The sequence below is a fragment of the Staurois parvus genome, unplaced genomic scaffold (assembly GCF_062004578.1).
Source record: "Staurois parvus isolate SC_StPar_1 unplaced genomic scaffold, SC_StPar_1.0 ptg000004l, whole genome shotgun sequence".
NCBI classification, from domain to species: Eukaryota; Metazoa; Chordata; class Amphibia; order Anura; family Ranidae; genus Staurois; species Staurois parvus.
In genome coordinates, this window is record NW_028317800.1 from 114,307 (window position 1) to 138,732 (window position 24,426).

The 24,426-nt window shown below is 40.5% G+C and overlaps 1 protein-coding gene across 2 annotated transcripts in view; it reads left to right on the plus strand.

Moving 5' to 3' along the window:
* DMXL1 (Dmx like 1) overlaps positions 1-24,426 on the plus strand; it is a 222,789-nt gene that overhangs the window by 23,364 nt on the left and 174,999 nt on the right. For both annotated transcript variants that reach the window (XM_089673106.1, XM_089673173.1), the window contains exon 2: positions 23,690-23,815. In XM_089673106.1, coding sequence (XP_089529232.1) covers positions 23,690-23,815 — 126 coding nt within the window. The remainder of the gene's footprint in view (positions 1-23,689; positions 23,816-24,426) is intronic.

The window sequence follows — 24,426 nt, forward strand, 5'->3', positions numbered from 1 at the left end:
CTGCACATATAAAGTGGCAGAATTCAACAAGTTCAGCTTCAAATTTTAACAATGTTTGTTATATGTATAAAGTATAAGATTCATTTAGTAGAGAATCAATAGCTGGAAAACTGTGAAAATGAAAAAGTGGCACACCCAAAAGTTGATAATTAACCCCATAAGCTGGTGAGATGCATTAGAGGGACGTGGCTTTCCGATATGTGCTTCCACTTTTCATGTTCTTAGTTTTGTGATTGGGCAAGACAGGCCCTTGGGAAGCTAGCACTTAGCAGGGTTAATATCAGGGTTAATATCACCGGGTGATCTTGATGAAGCTTGGAGTGGTGCTTTGGGTTTATTGGGTATCTGGAAAACTGTTCAGTCACATATGGTGTTATCTACAGATTTTGAGTCTCCAGGCGAAACGCCAATAGACTTTTCCGATGGGGACCTGTCCTCTCCTCCCTTATTATCCATTAGAAAAAAAACCTGTGCATAGTGTACACTGCACATAACACAATCTCTGAATGTGGCAAATTCTATTCCCGATTCAGATATCGTATTATGTGCAATGTACAGTACTGTCTTTTATCAATGGATGAGCAGGGACGGGGGGGGGCTGGGACGACTTCTGTTAAGTTGCGGTCCCTGTTAGGACCTTCTTCTAGTGAGTTTGGCTCAGAAAACCAAACCAATCAACCCTCGCAGTTCAGTGGCAGGTAGAGGACCGGGCACCCTGCACAGAATATTTCCATCAGATCCAGCAGCCTAAGTGAAGTACGACATCCTTTCTTAACAGGTAGAATAGGTCACTAAAAATGTAGACATATTTTTTAGCTAAACTTCATATTTAAAGAGCAAGTTCAGATAACAAGTGAAGTTATTATGTAAAAATTGATTGTTATTGTTCTCTCCCTTTTCTGTAAGATAAGCTAGCACCAGAGGTGTCTGTTCACTTTCTCCTTCCCTGCTCCTTGAACATAAGCATTTGTGCTTGAGTAATCTGTGCAAGCATGCATGTGTTACAGGCTGAAGGAACACATCTTCCAGTGGTTAGCTTGTGTCTGCTGATACAAGCCAAAGCAGGTTCATTATTATCAAGGTAACAATAAGAAATCCATGTCAGAAACTCAAGCTCTTTCTGCTGTACTAAAAAAAGAGATTACTGCTGTATCCCTTATAGGAGGATTTACTTGTGTCCTCTGTGGTTACCAGGACAAGAAGTGGGGATAAATTCTCTCACTGACAAAAAAAACTCTTCCCTGTTGTACTAGAATATTAGTCTGTTTTCCTTTTTTGGGAACTTTTATTCAAGTCTGCCCACTGCTTTATAATCAATGGCTGAAGTTTTACTTTGAGGAAATTCTTTTGGCTATTAATAAAATCTTATATGCTGAAATGTTAATACTTCAGATAGTAAAATTATTCCAGTCCCCAAAAGTTGAGGTATTTTCAGTTTTCCATACATACAGTAGCTAAAAATCTTTGACATTCTGAGGGTTTGGATGTTTCTTTTAATTTGCATTAAAAAATCAGAACATTGTCAAGATCCAAACCTAAACATGATGTATAAGTATGATTTATCAGCAGGTTTTGTTTTACTACTTCCTTATTACTATAAGATCGTTATAGTGGGAAACCTAAGAAAAACATAAAGATTCCAATGAAATCTGATTTGTATATATTTAAATATATCTGCTGCCTAGCATTGACATTGTTACCTTCCAGTTGGTAAATTCTATTTGTAAATTGCATTTTCTCTTGAGTGAAATGGTTCCCTGCTTTACCTCACAGGCGTTAAGCAGCTTCCTGGATTGCTGTTTGACATTTGCTTTCTACAATTGCACTAATGAAATTATTTCAAAGTAACCCGAGGTGTGAGGCTAGCATAAATCCTATTCGGATTGATTTAAAGCTGTCTATTTAAAGGAGAATCTAATATTCTAACTAGAATGCATTCTTCTTCCTCTGCCAGAGGTATAATATTGTTTGTTCTTGAATAATGGAGTAACAGGGGATGCCAATATGTCAGCCATTAACTTTCTCTGCCTCACACTTTTCAAAAAATATTGACATTTTGTTACAGGCAGTATTTGCTCAGAACAGAACCAAAATACAGAAGAATGCAGAAGTTTATCTACCTGCTGTATGCCTGCCTCTCATCAGGTGTCTGAATGTCTGTGCATTGTATACAGTGTTGTATGCTCATGAAATAAAGTGTTATTAAACCCTCCTCCTGAAATAGAAAACATTGTAACAGCTCATATATTTGTTCTATTTTTTTATTTTTGGTTTCTTTTTTTTTTTTCATTGCAGCCTGTCTTTGTTTTATTTTTTGAAACCTGACATCAAAACTTCCTCTCCCCCATGTTTCCACCTACAGCATAGCCAGCCTTAGGCCTCATTCACACCATACGTGCAGAACTGATGGAAACTGATGCTCAGGTCCACTTGCTAAGATATTGATCCCATTAGAGGCAGAAAATCTAAGGAATCAAGTGAGGGGGCTTTGTGGCATGGAAGGCGGGGAGGGGGGGGGGGTAAAGGACTCCCAGTGAGTTTGTTTACATGGCACTATTGTGACGGTAGTGGAATTATTACAGACTTCACAAAAGCTGCTCATAGCTTGTTTGATCCTTTTTTCTCTGATCCTCATCTTCTACTGTCCCCAATCCATCTGCTGATAGTACAGAGTACATATACACTATGTTGCCAAAAGTATTGGGACACCTGCCTTTACACGCACAAGAACTTTAATGGCATCCCAGTTTTAGTCTGTAGAGTTCAATATTGAGTTGGTCCATCCTTGCAGCTTTAACAGCTTCAACTCTATTGGGAAGGCTGTCCACAAGGTTTAGAAGTGTGTCTATGGGAATGTTTGACCATTCTTCCAGAAGCGCATTTGTGAGATCAGGCACTGATGTCGGATGAGAAGGCCTGGCTCGCAGTCTCCATTCTAATTCATCCCAAAGGTGTTCTATCTGGTTGAGGTCAGGACTCTGTGCAGACCACTCATGTTCCTTCACCCAAAACTCGCTCATCCATGTCTTTATGGATCTTGCTTTGTGCACTGGTGTGCAGTCATGTTGGAACAGGAAGGAGCCATCCCCAAACTGTCCCCACAAAGTTGGGAGCATGAAATTGTCCAAAATGTTTTAGTATGCTGATACCTTAAGAGTTCCCTTCACTGGAACTAAGGGGCCAAGCCCAACCCTTGAAACCCTTGACAGCCCCACACCATAATCCCCCCTCCACCAAACTTTACACTTAGCACCATGCAGTTAGGCAAGCACCGTTCTCTTGGCTACCACCAAACCCAGACATGTCCATCGGATTGCCAAACAGTGAAGTGTGATTCATCACTCCAGAGAACACATCTCAACTGCTCTAGAGTCCAGTGGCAGCATGCTTTACACCACTGCATCTGATGCTTTGCATTGCATTTGGTGATGTAAGGCTTGGATGCAGCTGTTCGGCCATGGAAACCCATTCCATGAAGCTCTCTACGCACTGTTGTGCTAATCCAAAGGCCACCTGAAGTTTGTAGGTCTTTAGCTATTGACTTTGCAGACAGTCGGCGACTTCTGCACACTGTGCGCTTCATTATTCATTTCACTAATTTGTATGTGGCCTACCACTTTGTGGCTGAGTTGCTTTTGTTCCCAGTTGCTTCCACTTTGTTATAATACCACTAAACGTTGGCCATGGAATATTTAATAGCAAGGAAATGTCACAGATGGACTTATTGCAAAGGTGGCAACATATCCCGATACCATGCTTGAATTCACTGAGCTCCTGAGAGTGACCCATTCTTTCACAAATGTTTGTAGAAGCAGTCTGCATGCCTAGGTAATTGATTTTATACACCTGTGGCTATGGAGGTGATTGGAACACCTAAATCCATTGATTTGGAGGAGTGTCCCAATACTTTTGGCATTATAATGTATATCAATTTTTTTTATTTATAGCAGAGGCCCTAAAAAGTTGGGAGTTGCAATTTTTGATGTCACTTTTTGATGAATTGTGATGTCAGTACTCTTGCATTTGCACAACGGTTTTTCAAATGCTTTTTAAAAATTGTTTATGAAAAATTACAATTTAGTGACCACAACACAATATAATACCCAATTTGTGGTAAAATGTTAAAGATTGTTACGCTGAGTAAATAGATACCGAACTTGTCACGCTTTTAAAATTGCGTACACCCAAGAAACGGTGCAAAACTACAATAGCCTTTACAGGTTACCAGTTTAGCATTACACAGGTGGTCTGATGCTAGAATTCTTGCTCCTGCTCTGGTGTTTGTGGTGATACCTCACATTTGTGGTGTGAGTACAATTTACAGTGTGCAGGATTTGTGGAGGTATTTACATTTGCGAGTGAGCATGGGTGGGCGGCACTTTAAAACATTTTTTTTTTTTTTAACTTTTTTTTTTTTTTTTTTTTTTTTTTTACACTGACCCATTTATTTATTTACTTAGTTTTTTGGATCAACTTTATTTCCATCACAAGGGATGAACAACATTCCTTGTGATAGCATGAGCCATGAGAGGTCCTCCTTTATGGAGACACCACTGAATAGCCACTCAAATCACTTCTACATGAAAGAGCATTAGCTGCTGAAACTTTTAAGCTTATTAATTTTTTTTTTCAAATATAACAATACACTTTAGACAAAACTTGGAATGTACCAGGGGGTTACGAACATGCGGAAAAAGCGCTTACATATCTGTTTCTGCATAAGCAGGCAGTACGCGTCATAAGTGTGTGTGTGTGTGTGTGTTTATATTATTTTGGGCACGTCACTATTTTTCCAGGTAAATATACAGTATTTGTAAAGGTGCTATTGATATTAAATATTCACCACATGTCGGTAACAATCCATGCAATCTATACATACAAAGAAACCAAAATAAATAAGTTCAGAAATTAAGTTATATGTAATAAAATGGAATGACACAGGGAAAAAGTATTGAACACCTGAAGAAAGGGAGGTGCAAAAAGACATGGAAAGCCAAGACACCAGCTGAAATCTAACAGTAATTAGAAAGCAATCCTGCCCTTGTCAGTGCAAATTTAATATCAGTCGGTTCAGTCTCAACTGATTGCCTATAAAAAGGTGTCACACAAGATATATCTCATGATGGGTAAAAGTAAAGAGCTCTCTCAAGACCTTTGCAATCTTATTGTTGCAAAACATACTGATGACATTGGTTACAGAAGCATCTCCAAACTTCTGAATGTTCCAGTGAGCACTGCTGAGGCCATAATCTGGAAGTGGAAAGAACATAATTTCACTCTAAACAAGCCACAACCAGGTTCTCCTCGCAAGATTTCTGACAGGAATGAAAAGAATTATCTGAAGAGTTGTCCATGAGCCTAGGACCACTTGTGGAGAGCTTCAGAAAAACCTGAAATTAGCAGGTACAATTGTTTCAAAGAAAACCATAACGTATACACTCAATCTCCATGGCCTGTATGCACGCTCACTACGCAAGACTCAATTGTTGAAGAAAAAGCATGATGAAGCTTGTTTAGAATTTGCTGCACAGCATGTAGACAAGCCTGTGAAATACTGGGAAAAAGTAGTCTGGTCAGATGAAACCAAAATTGAACTCTTTGGATGCCATAATGCACCTCATGTTTGGAGGTCAAATGGCTTTGCACATCACCCCCAAAACACCATTCCAACAGTGAAGTTTGGAGGTGGGAATATCATGGTGTGGGGCTGTTTTTCAGCATACAGTACTGGCAAAGGAAGGATGAGTGGAAAAATGTACCAAGACATTCTTGATAAAAATCTGCCATCTACCAGGATGATGAAGATGAAACGAGGGTGGACATTTCAGCAAGACAATGATCCCAAACGCAAAGCCAAGGAAACTCAATTGTTTTCAAAGAGAGAAAATAAAACTACGAGAATTGGCCCAATTAGTCACCTGACTTGAATCCAATAGAAAATCTATTAAAACAACTAAAGATCAGAGTTCATAGATTCCCATGGATTTGAAGACTGTGTGGAAGAATGGGCCAAAATCACCCCTGAGCATTGCATGCAACTAGTTCTCCATACAGGAGGAGTCTTGAAGCTGTCATTACCAACAAAGGATTTTGTCTGTACTAAAAAAATTTCACTTAGCGTGTTCAATACTTTTTCCCTGTGTCATTCTATTTTATTACACATAACTTAATTTCTGAACTTTTATTTGTTTTGTTTTTTTGTATGTATGGATTGCAAGGGTTTTTACCAACGTGGTGAAAATTTCATGTCAATAGCACCTTTAGAAATATATTTACTGAGAACAATGGTGACGTGTTAATACTTATTTTACCGTGTGTGTGTGTGTGTGTGTGTGATTGGGATACCCCTCCAAATCATTGGATTCAGGTGTTCTAATCATCTCCATGGCCAAAGGTGTATAAGCTTAGGCACCTAGGTATGTAGACAGCTTCTACAAACATTTGTGAAAGAATGTGTTGCTCTCAGGAGCTCATTGAATTCAAGCGTGGTACCGTGATAGGTTACCACCTGTGCAATAAGTCCATCCGTGAAATTTCCTTGCTACTAAATATTCCACGGTCAACTGTTAGTGGTATTATAACAAAGTGGAAGCAACTGGGAACAACAGCAACTCAACCACGAAGTGGTAGGCCATGTATAATGACAGAGTGGGGTCAGCGTATGCTGAACCGCACGGTGCACAGAAGTCGCCAACTGACTGCAGAGTCAATAGCTAAAGACCTCCAAACTTCCATGTGGCCTTCAGATTAGCACAACAGTGCGTAGAGAGCTTAATGGAATGGGTTTCCATGGACTGAGCAGCTACATCCAAACCTTACATCATCAAGTGCAATGCAAAGCATCAGATGCAGTGGTGTAAACACGTCTCCTCTGTACTCTAGAACAGTGGAGACGTGTTCTCTGGAGTAATGAATCGCGCTTCTCTGTCTGGCAATCCAATGGACGTGTTTGAGTTTGGAGGTTGCCAGGAGAATGGTACTTGCCTTTCTGCATTGTGCCAAATGTAAAAATTTGGTGGAGGGGGGGTTATGGCGTGGGATTGTTTTTCAGGGGTTGGGCTTGGCCCCTTCGTTCCAGTGAAGGCAACTCTTAATGCATCAGCATACTAAGACATTTTGGACAATTTCATGCTCCCAACTTTGTGGGGACAGTTTGGGGATGGCGCCTTCTTGTTCCAACATGACTGCACATCAGTGCACAAAGCAAGGTCCATAAAGACATGAATGAACAATTTTGGGGTGGAGGAACTTGAGTGCTCTGCACAGAGTCCTGCCCTCAACCTGATAGAAAACCTTTGGGATGAATTAGAGCAGAGACTGCGAGCCAGGCCTTCTCGTCTGATGTCAGTGCCTGACCTCAGAAATGCGCTTCTGGAAGAATGGTCAAACATTCATCATAGACACACTTCTAAACCTTGTGTACAGCCTTCCCTTGAAGCTGTTATAGCTGCAAAGGGTGGGCCAACTGAATATTGAACTCTACGGACTAAGAATGGGATGCTATTGAAGTTCATGTGCATGTAGAGGCAGGCGTCCCAATACCTTTGGCAATATAGTACAGTGGATATAAAAAAAGTCTACACCCCTGTTAAAATGTCAGGTTTCTGTGATGTAAAAAAATTAGACAAAGATAAATCATTTCAGAACTTTTTCCACCTTTAATGTGACCTCTAAACTGTACAACTTAATTAAAAAACAAAATGCAATCTTTTGAGGGGGGGGAGTAAACATAAAAAGTAATGTGGTTGCATAAGTGTGCACACCCTCTTATAACTGGGGGTGTAGGTGTGTTCAGCATTAAGCAATCACATTAAAAATCATGTTACGTAGGAGTCAGTACACACCTGCCATCATTTAAAGTGCCTCTGATTAACCCCAAATATAGTTCAGCTGTTCTAGTAGGTCTTTCCTGACTTTTTCTTAGTCGCATCCTACAGCAAATGCCATGGTCTGCAGAGAGCTTCCAAAGCATCAGGGGGATCTCACTGTTAAAAGGTATCAGTCAGGAGAAAGGTACAAAAGAATTTCCAAGCATTAGACATACCATGGACACACAGTGAAGACAGTCATCAAGGGGAGAAAATATGGCGCAACAGTGAAATTACCAAGAACTGGACAGCCCTCCAAAATTGATGAAATTGATGTTTACACACACACACGTTTTGCCTTTTCATTTCTATTTTAAACTTTATAAGTTGTTATGCAAGTTTAGGGTTTACAATCCCTTTTAAGTTTATCTTTTATTGACCTATTATATGTATATTTTACTTTTTTATAATGCCTTTTTGTAACAAAACCTTTTCATGCAAGGAGCACCAATGAGGAGTCTCAGAACACTATGGGGTTAATTTACTAAACCCAAATAATCTGCTCACTTTTCAAGAGAAGATGCACTTTGCAGGGAAGTTTCCTGAGTGCAGCTATTCTTGCAAAGTTAAAGGAAAAGTATAGTCAACTCTCTATTTTGGCTATGCTTCTCCTATGGATCACAAACTGCACTCCTGTGACCCAGTTTTATCCGACAGCGTGCTAAAGCGTCACAGAGCCTGCCCAGGCTCTGAAAAGATCACGACCACCATAAGGTCGGGATCCACCCAGAAGCCTAGACTGGCATTTGGCTCAGCCATCTACTGAGAGCCTGAGCCATCCGCTCCTGTCCCCTCCACAGGCCAGCTCTCCAGTGAGCAGTCGAGCAGAGCAGAGTGCTGGAGACTGGAAGTTACAGCTCTCTGCTCAGAGTGGAGGTGGAGAACTGAGAGATTGCAGTGTTTGATTACTCAGTTTTCTGTGCAGAGCCAGCAGGGAATAGATGCAGCATTGCCTTAAGCAAGTCAAATCTATGGGTATTTGCCCTCACACTCTCTTTAGTTGAGTATGTCAATGTTTGGACAGAAGAGGGGGGACCGAAGTCACACTTTAGACCAGTTGTTCATACAAGTTGAGCTTTACATATTCAGCCCTGTAAGAAGTCTTTTTTTTTTTCCAGCAGAGTAGTGTTATTTTAGCCTTGAATTGACTGGATGACAGAAAAAATACAGATTATGCAATATTTAATAGTTACCTGACTTTTTTTGTCAATTATATTTCTAAGTCGTTGCTTTGAGAGTTGCCCTGAGAAGACAAAAAACCTCTACAATCTACCTTATTCAGAAGTCCCTTCATCAGCTATTGTGGTAAAGGGGTAAAGTCTCTGCCTGGCCAGTGGCATCCAAATGGCAACAACAAAAGATTTACCTGATGCAGTGTGGGAAATCGCACTGCATTCCTATTCAAATCACATGCAGTTCTTTTGCAGTTCGATTTGAGCCATCAGGAAAGGTGCAGGATCCTTCTTTCTTTGAACTAGACTCGGATTGCATGGGTGTTAATATCGATCTGATTCAGCTAGTCGCACTGCATTTTGTGAACCATTTTGGGGGTGTCCTTAACTTAACATTCACAGTGAACAGAGTGCGTTTCTGATACGGTATGAGAAACGCATAGCATTTGCTGCGAATCCCGCACCGCATCAGTGTGAACCGGGCCTTTATGAACTGCCAGCTTATCAAATCGATAACAAATAACACCTATATTCTAGCCATCCCCTCCTTGATCCCTTGAGATTGCTCTCTAGATCACACAGCTGCCTTTCAAAATCTTCCTGGCTTTGTCTGAGTATGTGTTCTGCATTTATATTCATTCATTCCTAGCTCAATAGAAAATGAATCTTGCCAAAATGCAAGTGTGATTTTATAGCTGTAAACCTACTGCTGAATTTAGGTTTGGCAAAATTGTTGTTGGAATACTCAGATCTTTTTGCTGCAGCAACATCAACTGCCCATTGCCCTTTATTCTGGGATTTTTCCCAACCCACTAAAAACTCCCTAGATCAAGGTGTTGTGGGTGACTACAGACCTAACCCTGACATTTTCCATGTAGCAAGTGTATTAAAAAGCTGTTGCCATCCAACTAGATCCCCGGATATGTGGATAACTGCTTTTATCTTTTTTTCTGTTCAGAAACCATACCATACGTATGGTTTACATAATTACCTGTATTTGGCAAAGAACAGGGTTAATGTTTTATATTGATCATCTTGAATGTTACAATAACCATAAAACAGTTCACTAAGGAATCCTGAAGGGAATTCTGGGTAAATGGTGTTCTGCAATTATTTATAACCTTCTTGGAAAACAGATCAGAGTATCCCGGGTTTCTTCTTTTGCTCAGCAGTACCCCCCAACCTGGGGGATCAAATAAATGTGAACAATGTGATCCCTATTGGGAATACCAGTGCAAGTGTACAAAAACAAACTCAGTGATAAAAAATAAATGTCCACTCTGAATAAAAGTCCACACAGCACAAATCCCTGACATCCTTGTCACAATTGGCGTATACCCTGAAGAAATCACGTGGTGATCGTGACGCAACATGTCGGTACGTGGTGACATCAGTTCCGGCGTGGGGGCCATCTTGGATCACCCGGAACCATGCAAGTACACCCATAGTATGGGTAAAGGCTGGATATTGCTGTTTTTCATGTGAGTGGGTATTTCTTGGTTTATTGGAGTAATAAATACAGATTCACACTATGGAGGATATTTGTTTCTGAGCAGGAAGGGGTTAACATCTGGGGAGATCAAAGGGTTAACTGTGTGCTGTTTTACTGAGTGTGCTGTGTGTTTTTTACTTGGGAAACATATGGCTGTGCAGAGAAATACACAGCGGCATCTTACTTCTGGCAGGAGCGAGACCTGTGTTGTTTACACACAGGTCTCTCCCCTGTCAGTGATACGCGGGATGCTGGCGGGGAATCTCTGGCCAGAACCCAGTGATCGACAGCTGTAGCCACCAATGGCGGCGTGGGTAGGACAGCGCGTGCACCCGAAATGCAAAATCAAGTATTTATACGTGATTTTGCGCAGCCCTGCCGCCATGTAGCAGTAGTTCTGCTATAGGGCGGTCGGGAAGTGGTTAAATATTAATCTCTGCAATAGCTGACTAGGTAGCCCATTTGCCTTAACAAGTCTTGCTGGTGCCAAACGTTCAGGAGCTGCTCTTAATTATTTGTTATTTTTATTTTTTGCTAAAGTGGAACTCCAGACACACAGCTAAATACACATTTGAATTGCATGTACTGTACATTTACAGATTTACCTACCAAAGGATTTATCATTTTTGCCAGCTATTTTTTGATCAAATGGTAAAAGGAAAGACCACACTGCTATTTCTTGGTTTAGCATTACTCTTTCCTGGGTCTTTTCCCTGCTCATTGGACCTATTCTGATGAGAATGCTGACAGCTACTTTCTGATTTATAGATTTGTGTACAGCTTTATCTTTAGTTTTAGGAGATGGATATCTAAAAATCTATAGGTGCTCACTGTGCAAGTGTGGCCGGTGTTGAAGAGGATTGCAGATTGAAAGTATCTAAACATAGCCAAGGCTTGGAGTAGGGTGAGTAAGGAGATGGATTGGTGATTTTCTATTGAAATATAGTTTAGGAGGACTAGAAAGGCCAGGTTACTGTCCTTCTTTTTTTTTTTTTTTTTTTATTTACTCACGATCAGCCATGTATTCCTATGCAGTACAGACCTTTTGTACAAAGAATATTCCTTTTTAAGAGCAAAAGCAAAATGTGCTGCTGAAGATGTGTTTCTTCAGATGGCTATTTCATGTTTGGGGATAGGCCAAATACTGCTAAATGAATAACCACCATTTATGTAAAGCTGGCCATACACTTTTTTTTTTTTTTTTTTTAATTTCGGCCAGCAGGCTGGATGAAGAAAGGAACACCCACTGATGCCCATGTCAGAATATACCAAAAACAATGTTCCAGCATGTTCCTTCAACAGTGAGGAGCTGACAAACACTAACTGAAATTCAGCTGGTCCCTGATGAACTTACTGAATTTTGAAGGCTGCATTGCCAGCCTTGATCAGCAGCCTTGTGCTTGTGGGTCTACAATCACAAAATAAAGTTTTCCATGTTGTAAGCTGTTTGTTTTTGTTTTTTTATTTAAACGCTGTTCTTTGACCTTACCTCTTTCTCACTTGACATAGAAATATTTTATCTGTCTATTTAAAGAATATATAAACCCAACATTTCATATTCTGGATATGGGCATGCTGTATCATGTACTTGGAAGGAAAAGGATCTTGTTCTCCCTGGTGTTCCTGCCAGTCCCTCTGCTTCCCTATTAAAAACCGAGCACAATAGGCATAATTGCACCATGTGGTCAGTTCTCTAGCTATCCTTCGATGATCAGACTTCTGCTGACACGCTCCCACCCCCTTCCCTGCAGAGCCTTTCACTGGGAAGTTCAGTGTACTGCTGTTTCTCCTCCCTCGCCTCTCTAGGCAGCTGAGAACAAAGGGTTCTGTGTACTGCTCTTTCTCCTCCCTCACATCTCTATGCAGCTGAGAACAAAGGGTATGTGATCACTTATTAAAAAAAAAATAAGGGGGGGAAAGTGTATTTATATTTTTTATAGGTATGCACAATTGTTTTACCTGTCTTTATTTTAAACTGTATTGGTTCTTTTACAAGGTGAGGGTTTACATATAATTCCATATTTTCTTATCTGAATACCCATTTCTACTGTGTAAATTATCGTTTGTCAAGTATTCTTTACCAAGTTGGCATTTCTGAAGAGATGTTTGCATTCATAAATAAAATTGTTTAAACCCACAACAAGCCTAAAATATTTTGACAGGCTAAAAATAGCATGGAGAAGTAAAGGGGGGCAATTTTGTTCCATGCAGAGGTTTTGTATGGCTTTACCTGGTACACTGACTCATTAAAGGTCTGACTGTGCTGGAACAGGAAGTCCAGGTTCTACTTGAGACTTTTGTGTACTGTATACATTCTGAACAGACAGAAGACTATTGTCAGAAAATTCCTGTTCATCTGCGTGACTTTCCTCTGTGTAGCACAAGTACAGAAACAAACTCTGGACTATCTGCCAGTTCTATTGATTTTATCCTTTTTTTTTTTTTTTTTTTATAAAATTACAGTTAGTTAACTGTTATCAGTCCAGAGATTTTTTTTCTTATTGATGCTGTTGCTAAAAATAGATATTGAACCATTTTTATGGGTAAAATTTTGAATCCTAAAGATGTGCTCAAACTACAGTCATTGCTGCTGCAGGCAGTTATCAGTGTCCTTTTTATCTTGAATAGGGTCTGCACAAGCTGTATGTGTTCATGCGGTTCTAAATACTGCCTACACTAGTAAATTTCATGACCTATTTTTAGTATACTCAGCATGTGGTATAGCATAAATCTGTAGGGCTAATAAGAATCATTAGGATGTCATTCACAAAATACCAAGTCTAAGTCACCACATAGCAAATTTATTGCACTGTAACTGCACAGCAAAATGTAGAGAACTGTGGAGTTTTTTTGCATAATTATTATTCAGGTTTTTTAATTGTGATGTTTTCTTATGATTTTCTCTACTTGTTGTTTAGGTATTTTAAAGTGGCCCCATAATGTGTAACCCAAAAGGTTTGCAAGTCACAAACTGCTTCCAGGAGTGCATGTCTTACAAACAGACTTTTTTTTTTTACTTTATTTTATATTGCATTTTTCCCTTTCTTTTTTTTTTTTTGAAAAAAAATTTTAAAAAATTGTTGAGCAGTTTCCTTAAAGTCCTTAATTGAACTGAAACTTCACCTTCCTAATCAACATTGAATATTTGTTATCCTTATGCTGCTAACAGTAGATATGTAGGAAAGTATATTGTATTTACTGTACTTTTCTACTTTTATTTTACATTTCCTCAGTTACTTCATGGTTCCAGGCCTAAACAAATGATGTCATACATCCCACAAGTCTTCAGGAGGGGAGGAGGGGGCTTTCTCAGCTAAGCACACCTTCCAGCCTGCATGACTTAGCTAAGGGCCAATGGATTCCAGGAACTAAGTGCTACATAAGAAATCTTCCTTATTCAAGATGGTCATGACCAGAAATGCTAGGGGGTGTTTTATAAAGTGATTTTTCAGCAAAATAAAGCATAGAGACATGGGTGGATGGGTGAGTTTGCTTTGAATGTTAAAAATGAATAAACTTGCCTTTTTTGTTTGTGGTGCTCAGATTCAGTGTAGTTTCTCTTTAAAGTACCCTTTGACTCAATTCTGGGAATATCGATAGAGATCTCTATGAATTTCTTGCTGTTTCCTTAGCAACTTTGCTGTGGAGTTTAGCAGGAAATGATTGGTTCAGATCAGCTATGGCTCGTCCCTTTATGTTCTTTTTACTTTTAAACTTTGCATGAAATTTTATGCAGACGGAGGGAGATATATTGTTTTCCCCCTAAAGGAAACTACTTGCAATTCCTCTTCATTCACAGGCAGCCTAGTAATGGTCAGGTTATTATCATAAGAGCAGCCCCTAGGCTTCCTTTTTTGGTTCTTGGAGTAATTTTGTTTTTGCCCTCTTATGGTTACAGTGACCTCAAGTAAGCTTTATATTAGTGCAGTTGCAGCAAAAGTACTGTTTGTGACCGTTTTGTTTTATTTGCATTACCAATAAATTTTCAGAACAAGCTTTTGGGTTGTTCCCTTCTTAGACTAAGCAGTAAAGCTTGGAAGTAACAATAGGTTGATTTTCAGCTTTGATCGAAACAGTGCAAAGGTGGTTTTCATAATAGTAATTTCAACTTGTCATTTTAGTGTCATCATTACCATGCCCCATAGTTTAATCATGTATGCTCTGCCAGTAATTGTACTAGAATGAAATCTTAACTGATTTGAATTTTTTTTTTTTTAAATCTGTGGCTGTTATAAGCCCTGATGTTGCATACTCCTGAGACATTTGGCTGATCACAGGAGCCACAGCCAAAAGAACATAAATGGAAAAAATACACACGAGTTCTCCCCACAGCAATTCTTTAGGAGCAGCAGAAAGATCAGTTAAATCTTGTTCGAGTGCATTTGACTGGTTCTGTCTCCTCTTCTGGAGGTGTATATATAAATGCACACAAAGGAGTTGTTTAGCCAACATTCCAAGAGAGAAGTGGCAGTCAAATGTATGTTTGGGGCATTGCACATCTAATAGCTGGTTTTAAAATGCAGTTTTCCCTCATACTTCATCTTATTTATCAAAGTTCTTGCTGAAAAATCTCTTCTTTGCTACCTATAAGTGTAATAAGGCTGAATGGATATCTGGTTGCTGTGGCCAGCAAAAAAAAAATCAGACTCGATATGTAGTTAAAGGAGTATTAGACCCAAAAACAAAAATGTATTACCGTATATACTCGAGTATAAGCCGACCCGAATATAAGCCGAGGTACCTAATTTTACCACAAAAAACTGGGAAAAACTATTGACTCGAGTATAAGCTGAGGGTGGGAAATGAGGCACCTACTAGTCAATGTAAAAAATTGGTGTCAGTGGGAGGAATAGTGCCCCATCATTGGTGTCAGTGGGAGGAATAGTGCCCCATCGTTGGTGTCAGTGGGAGGAATAGTGCCTCATCATTGGTATCACTGGGAGGAATAGTGCCCCATCGTTGGTGTCAGTGAGAGGAATAATGCCCCATCGTTGGTATCAGTGGGAGGAATAGTGCCCCATCATTGGTGTCAGTGGGAGGAATAGTGCCCCATCATTGGTGTCAGTGGGAGGAATAGTGCCCCATCGTTGGTGTCAGTGGGAGGAATAGTGCCCCATCGTTGGTGTCAGTGGGAGGAATAGTGCCCCATCGTTGGTGTCAGTGGGAGGAATAGTGCCCCATCGTTGGTGTCAGTGGCAGGAATAATGCCCCATCATTAGTATCAGTGACACCAATGATGCGGCACTATTCCTCCCACTGACACCAATGACACTTGCTGACCCCTGTTGCAGTATGGTGCTGCTGCAGCCAGCATATGTGGTTGCAGCAGCACCTCTGCACTGCACACTTACCGGCTTTTCCCTCACTCGATTTTCGCGGGTCCGCAATGCTCCGCCTCCTCGCCCGTGATTGGCCACCTGTGTACCTTTCCTGAGCTACAGTTCTGGTGGCCAATCACCGGTGAGGAGGCGGAGCCGAGCGGCAGGAGTGAGGGAGTGGCCGGAGTGACGGAAGGAGCAGCGCTTCCTGGATGGATCATCGTGGGACCGGAGCCAGGTAAGAGACAGCAGCCCTCTGCCCACCCCTGTACGCGCCCCCCTTGACGGAGCCAGGGGGGGGCGCGCCCCACTATCTGCAGATGTTGACTCGAGTATAAGCCGAGGGGGGCGTTTTTCAGCACAAAAAATGTGCTGAAATTCTCGGCTTATACTCGAGTATATACGGTATATTGCAGCTTACAATTTCTTAGATGTGGTGATTGCATTAGATTTCTTTTTAACAGACCAAGCTGTCCAGCAAGCAGTTATAGTTTTGAGGCAAGCCATTTAACACTTACAGGGGTGCTTAAGATAGTCAGCTTTTATTCATTTATGTAAAACCTGTATCTCAAAAAGAAAAAAGTTGTTGTAACTGCCTAAAAAATGTTATCTGAAAGTGATTGATTGTAAATGCTTATATACTTTTTTTTTTTTTTTTTTTTTACAACAAGCAGCTTTATACTTTCCTGATCACAGAGAATTGCACAGAGTGGCTACAAACCTTTCCTTCTTGGGTCCCCCATTAGTGCTTTTGACTCCTTCTCTGCAGTGCTTTGCCCCATAGCCACTTTCTATAGAGGCACTAGTGCCTCAGTAACGCTGAGGCACCCCCCACACAGGGGAAACTAATGCTTAGGTAGCAAAACAATGGTTGAATGTAGTTCCAACACAAGGCATAACACAAAGCCTTTTTTGCCGTTAGGTGAATTTCCACCACTTTGCTGCAGTGGTAGGATGGGGTCAGAATGCAGTATTTTATTCAGCGTAAAACCTCACTGCAGCCATTTTAGAACCTTATGAAAGTTTAAAAAAAGGAAATTGTGCAATGCTCTAGGATTGGTACATAAATAATATTTCTCTTAGTGCACACAAACGGCTGTGCCTTCAGTAGGACTGCTGTTGGAAATGGCCCACTCTTCTTTGTAGAATTGTTTTAATTCAGCCACATTGGAGGGGTTTTGAGCATGAACGGCCGCCTGTTTAAGGTCATGCCACAGCATATCAATCTTCTTTAAGTCTGCGCTTTGACTAGGTCACTCCAAAATCTTAATTTTGTTTTGAGCCATTTAGAAGTTGTCTTGCTGGTGTGTTTTTGGATCATTGTCCTGCTGCATAACCCAAGTGCGCTTGAGCTTAAGTCATGAACTGGTGGCCGGACATTCTCCTTCAGGATTTTCTGGTAGAGCACAGAATTCATAGTTCCATCAGTTATGGCAAGTCATCCAGGTTCTGAAGCTGCAAATCAGCCCCAGAACATCATGTTACCACCACCATGTTTGACTGTTGGCATGATCTTTTTATGAAATGCTTGTAACGCTTTCCAGACTGATACATATCAGTTACTTTGCTTAACATCCGTTCTTGAATTTCTTTAGATTGCGGCACAGTGTGCTGATTTTTTAGCTCTTTTAGCATGCTTCATGGCTTCAGACAGATTCTATTTCTTGATCCAACAGGTCTGGCAGTAATCAGGCCTCGGTGTGGCAAGTGAAATTTAACTCCGCTTTCCAAAAAATGTGGTTAATTCACAGTTCATGATTTAGAGGGGGGGGGGGGAATGTTTTTTCAGCATGGTTAGGCAAGTTTGGACAAACTATGGTATATATTTGAAAATTAATCAGTACTGATGTACTAATGGCCTATCACTGTTCTTGAGGCCTTAAAATGGCAGGACAGTACAAATATTCCCCAAATGACCCTTTTTGGAAAGTAGATAGTCCACGATATTTAGCAAGAGGCATGGTGAATTTTTTTAAGTTGTGACTTTTTTAGTCACAATTTTTTGGAAAATGAAGAAATGAAAAAAAAATTTTTTTGTTACGTAATTGCTACTTTTAACAAGTTATTTCTCGCAGACAGCATACTTAGAATTGCACTCTAAAACACATTCTGCTGTGTCTGCCGAGTATGGCGATACCACATGTGTAAAATCCATGAGGATGATTTATTATATGTAACTACATGGTTTTACATGTAATAAATCATCCTCAAGGATTTTACACTATGCAAGCTTGGTGCTCTATTTTTTTTATTCCCTAGACCATAAGTTGTGGTGGATCTGTTTGCAGAAAACGAGTGCCGATTTGGTTTACAGCAGAGGTAGTTTGTTCCACACAAGCGGTTTCTGACTTCTTCATGATAGAGAGTTGCACATCTCTGGGTAAGCTGACATCTTCACTGGGTGCCAAGACACATGGTGTGTTTTGTCAATGAGGGAAGTTGTGACACACTGAGATCCCATTTGATACAATTTTAATTATGTATTTTTTTCTTTTTTTGGTGCTGGACTTTGATATCATTCACACTATTTGCACAGACTGTTTATTTGATTCACTTTTATTTAATTATGTGTATTGCACTTCATTTCAATTAGCGTGGCACATTGGTAATTATTGAGCTATTTGTATGTACATTATCCTGTACATTTTGTGCTGCAGCTTGCAGATGTATATTTATTTATTTGCGCCATTTCACTTTTTGGTTTTGTACATAGAATTACACCCTAAAATACATTCTGCTACTCCTCCCATGTATGGTAATATCATGTGTGAGACTTTTTCACAGCCAAGCCATATAGACGGGACCAAAGTCCAAGGAAGCACCTTTAAGCGTTTTGGTTGCATAAATAATGCATCTAATTTCCTGACTACGTATCACATTTTTGGAGGTCCTGGAGCACTAGGACAGTAGAAACCTCCACAAAATGACCACATTTTAGAGAGTAATCACTTCAAGGTATTTTAAGAGGTATAGTTAATCTTTTGAAGACTTAATTTTAATTGCCACTAGTATTTGAAAAATCTGGAAATAAAATTAAAATTTCATCCCAAAACACATTTTACTACTCCTCCCGTGTATGGTGATATCACATGTGAGACTTTTTCACTTTCTGTACTCATTGTTATATACACTGTATCTTGTATATCACACAAATCGACCAATTGTGTCAAAGCCAGTGTTTCGAAACGGTCACCTCTATACAAGTGGTCAGGGAATATACTGTAGTGTAACGTCACCTATAGCAGTCCCATTTACTACTGGTAGCTTACTGGTACATGACTGCCCCCAGGAATGCCATGTTCACTGGCCTGATGTCATGCAGGAACATCGGGATGTGCAGATGGTTCAGTTCAGGCCTCAGTCAGAGACATGGTCAGCAAACAGGCAAAGGATCAGTCCAGGAAGCAGTAGAAATTTGGTCAATAAACAGGCCAGGGTTAGTGCAGGCAGAGGCAACACTGCATTGGTGTGGCAGTGATCAGAGACATTATAGCTGGTGTGCTGGTGATTAGGGGCACTGTGACTGGTGTGCCGGTGATTAAGGATACTGGCTGGCAACACTGGTCTGGTGACCTTGCACTGTTGTGCCAGATACCAGAGATAATGGCTGATGGCACTGATATATAGTGATATCAGAGCATTCAGGCTTTGCACATGGCCACAGCAGTACAATGTCACTTGCAGTGGTGACGGTATGTACAAAAAATAAATATATATATTTATTTTTCCTTTATGTAAGGAGGCTCCTGATGATTTAAGGGTGACTCCTGATGTAAAGGGCCACTGCTGATGTGAAGGGATGACCTCTCATGTAAAGGGAGACTCCTGAAGCAAAAGGGGGTTCCTGATTGAAATGGCCACTGCTGATGTGAAGGGAAACTCTGATTTTAAAGGAGGACTCCTGATGCTAAGTAGGGACCTCCAGATGTCAGGGGGACACCTGATTTGAAGAGTGGACCGTGAAGAATGGGGGACTTCTGCTGTGAAGGAGAACTCCTGATGTGAACTTGGGACACTGATATAAAGGGGCACTAATTATACCTCAGCCCCTGACTGTATCTGAGTGGCATGACAGAACTATTTTTTTTAAAGAGGAGCTCCAGTCATAATTTCTGAAAATTAAGTCATCAGGTACAAAAACTGTAGTTGCAGACTTTTAATCTTTAATAAACAGGCATTCACCTGTTCCGGGATCCAGTGCTGTGCTCACCGGAGCCATTTTCTGACAGGTCCCCAAGCATCTTAAGTGTGGGCACCCGGCTGTGGCAGCTTGTGGCTTCTCAGCCAGCTGCGCATGCAGTTGTAAGTGAGCCCACAGTCTTGTGAGACCTGTGATGTGTCCCAGAAGATTGCAGGGAGGTGGGGTGGGGAGAGAACAGACTTCCCACCTGTTAGCAAGGTGTCTCATAACACAGTGGAAGCAAAAGAATTTTACTTCACTTCGACTTCCAATGCGAAACGTCATCACTTTCACACCTGCAATTCATGTAGTGTTTTTCCATTTTTTTTTCTAACCCCTGTACCTCTGCAATTATTTCCCCTGCTGTGCCTTTTTTATGTGAGAAGATTTCATAAGCATTTTCCAGATGGGAAGAAATATTTTACTTTCCCTTTTGATTTTGTTTTTCTTGGTAATAAAAAATTCTGTTTTCTACACAATACCTACTCTTCATCTTGTAGACTGTAACACTGCCTGAGAGAAACGGTGAAGTGCAGTTTACTAGAATTGAATGTTATATTAGTCACATTACGGGGTGCGTGGGAAATGATGGACGAGATAAAGGTAGCAGATTTGGTCCCTGAAAACACAGAGCCCTAAACGCGAGTGTAACGATTGTGTGCAATAGGAACATGGAACCTGTACACGGCAACCGTTTTTGTTTTTCATGAGCAATGATCTTCCTCCCCATCTCCTACAACCTGTAATTTGTAGCTATAACTTTTAGGCTCCATGCACACTGGGCATTTTAATAACACTGGTAATCTTAGCTGTGTAAAGTCATGGTAAAAACGTTAGTTTTTCAGCATTTTTGCATTAGCGTTAAACAACGTTTTGCCACGTTTTTTCACGTTTGCAGTTTTTACTGTGTTTTTTTTTTATCAAAAAAAATATTGTTGCTCAAAAAAAGTCAAACGCTGGTTTGCTGCAATTTGCTGCGTTTTTCTGAATTAGAGCATTTTTTACAGCTAAAAAACTCCTCTAGAAATGCACTAGTTCTGGGTTTTTTTTCCAGCCAAAAAATGCTGATTACAGTCTGTGTGCATGGACACATATAACATGCTGGGGAGTTTACTGGCTGTAGAAAAAACAAACCGCAGCTGTAAAAATGTTGTGTGCATGAGTACTTAATGAACTTTAAAAGAGCCTCTTATCCTAATTAAAACACAATAGGCACCAGAGCCTAGGCCTGACTGCAAGCTGTAAACAACTAATTAGTTTTGACAGGATGTCTGTTTCCTCTGCCCTATCATAAAGCAATAACTCAGTCAAGCAGTCACACATGACCTGTAAGGCCATTGAGGCTCTGAGAATGCAGAGTGTGCCATAAAACGTCTATTCAACATACAATTCATAGAATTCAACAGGAACAGGGCACATTAATATTAGGTATATATTTGAATACGGAATATCGTACCGAACAAATCAAGGTCATACATGACTATGTTAGCACATAGGAAAGGGGAGAAAGCAGTCTCCTCCCTTCTGGGTGACAAAGGTACGCTGTATTTGGTATCCTTGGGTTCAAAATATAATTCTGAATAATAATCTGCCAGTTGTTAGAATACAACCTGCACATATTGGAAGTTGTTAATATTAGTATGAAACTGTAGTTGGGACTTGGTCATAAATTTGGTGACCTACTAGCACCCATCCCCTAAATGGATGATTGGTCAGTTGTTCTCGGGCAACACCACTTTGATATCATAGAAAGAGACTGACTGGATCTAGTAAGAGAGCTCTCGTTTAACATCAACCAAAGAACATCTTAATGGACTTGAGAGCCAAGACAATGTTTTTGCTTGAAAAATTGGCTAAAACCAAGGACTTTGCAAGTATTCTGCCTTCTTATCTCTCTGTTGCATTATTGTTCTTTTTATGTCTTGGTAACATCCTTTTCTGTAAATATTTTATCATTGCACCATAAACCCTATTTTGAAAAGTGTTAAAACTATCTCCAAAGGATTATTATATACAGTAGCACTCTTCCAGAGACAGGGATTCTTTAGTTTGCATTAAAAGCTTTAAATATACCTGTCTGTGGTGACAGTGTGTGCTTGTTTGACGTTTATTCACATTTGTTCTTTGCTAACATTGTGAAGGGTTGATAGTCCCAAAGCTATCTGGTGGCAGTTTAGAGTTTGAAGGGTTAATTGCGTAATTAACCCAGTGACAATCGCTCTCAGGCTGCTGACACATAGATTGTAGTCCCGCGAGCTGGAAAATCTCTGTGCAGGGTACAGCTAAAAGTGGCCTTGTTACGCAAGTGACAGCACGGTGTGAGATTGACTGGGCCTTCGTCATGAGTTGGTGAGAAGGGCTGGGGTCAGGCAACGCGTTCGTCACAGTGAGTCCCATTTGGTACAGCGGTCAGTTCTGTCTAATCCCATCTTACTTCGGTATGAAGTACATTGACAGGCTTCAGACAGTGGGAATGCTCGCTTCACCTGTGCCTCCTTGGCCCACCAAAATGCTGATATTGGATGCTAAACACCTAGTGTGCATATGGCCTAAGGATAATGTGTACAGCAGGCAGTTAAAAAGGTTTAAGCATGATGTAAAGGTAAAGCCATTCTCAAAGTTCCCCTAACTTAACCAGATTTACAGTACATTAAATTAAAGCAATTGTAAAGTTTGTATTTTTTTCTTAATGTTTAAATAATAAACATGTTTACGTACCTGGTCTATGAAATTTAATTGAACACAGCGGCCCAGATTCTCCTATTGTTCAGTACCCTGCCAGCCCACTCCCCTTCTACATGTCTGCCATCATAGCAAGCTGCTTGCTATGGGAGCAGAGATATGTGGGTTCACTGGAGTGGGGCTGTCTGCTTCCACAGATACACACAGTGCTGCTCAACCCCTGTCCCCTATTCTCTGCTTATGGGATTTGATTGACAGCAACAGGAACCAATGGCTTCCACTGTTGCTTTTCTGTCCTGTGAATGCAGGGAGAGAGAAGAGAGAGCAATTACAGATGAGCAGAGTGCTGAATCTAGTGAAGACTCGTAAGTATTTGGGGAGTTAAAGGGTGATACTGCTACTGGGACATTTGTTACCTTAATGCCAGGAATGCATTACGGATAAAAAATGTCCTGGCTTTAGAACCACTTTAACATATCTTAAATCCAGGAGTCTTCTAGCTTGGTTGTGTGTTGAGTTGGGCCCTTCCTTGTTACTGCTGCACAAAATAGTACCCATAGAGAGAGTGTCATTCCACGCATTAGTATCGTAAGCCCAGGGCCTCATCAATTTGTTTTACAAAGTGAATTGAAGCTTGAATGAATCTTGGCTCCCCTTTGATGTTGAAACAAACCATAATAGGAGTCCTGGTTGTCACTTTAAAAATAAAGTTGCTACCAGGCTACAACATGCTTTCAGCTCATGTTGAATAGTTCTAAACTTGCTGAAGTATCATCTTGTTTAAAGTAATGGCCAGCACCCACATTGAGATGTATTTCAAATTCTTAAATTAGCTCTTGGAAATGTGCTTTCCAATTGCTTGGTAGAATCTTGCTGTACGCACTGACTTTTTGAAGGCTGAAGGCCATGTGTGCCAAATCGCAACAAAAAAATTGCTTCATTTAATTTGTGCAATATGTTTTTTTTCTTTTCCGCAGGCTTATGCATCTGGGTGTGACGTGGTGATTCTCGGAAGTGATTTTGAGAGGCTACAAGTGATTCCTGGAGTTCAGCATGGAAATGTTCTGGTTGGCTGCGTGGACTGTTCTATGCAACAGGGCAGGGTAGGAATGTTCCATATTGCTGTTATCTGTTGCATGATTTTACATTATTTAATACAATTGAGTAAATCCAAGATATGCCACATAACACAAGCTGTGACCAGTTATAAGTATCCTTTGTGGAAAATTGTAAACTTATTGGTACAGTCCAGGGGCGGACTGACAACTCGTGGGGCCCCTGTGTCCTTGCCCAAACTCAAAAAAGCCTATGAAAAAGGTACCAGGGGCATCTCATGGGGCCCCCTACTGACCCCGGGCCGAGTTTCCAAATGGTCAGTCCGCCCCTGGTACAGTCTGTTTTGGAATAGTAGATCATTTTGAGCCATTTTGTATAGATGTCTTTATTTACTCTTTATCTGATACTGTGTTTCCGCATTGCTCACATGATCATGCTTCTGAACTGACCTCAAAGCATTTCCACAGTGTGAAAACCAGCAATCATTTCTTTACGAAACAGTTAACACCCAATGGGTACTCATTTCTCTGACATAAAACCTAGAAAAACAAAATAAATTAAGAATTAGTCAACTTGCTTAGCAGCTCATAGTTGGCAATGGTCAGAAACATTAACAATAAGATCCCTAGTACTCATAGGGAGCGATTAGAACTGTGGT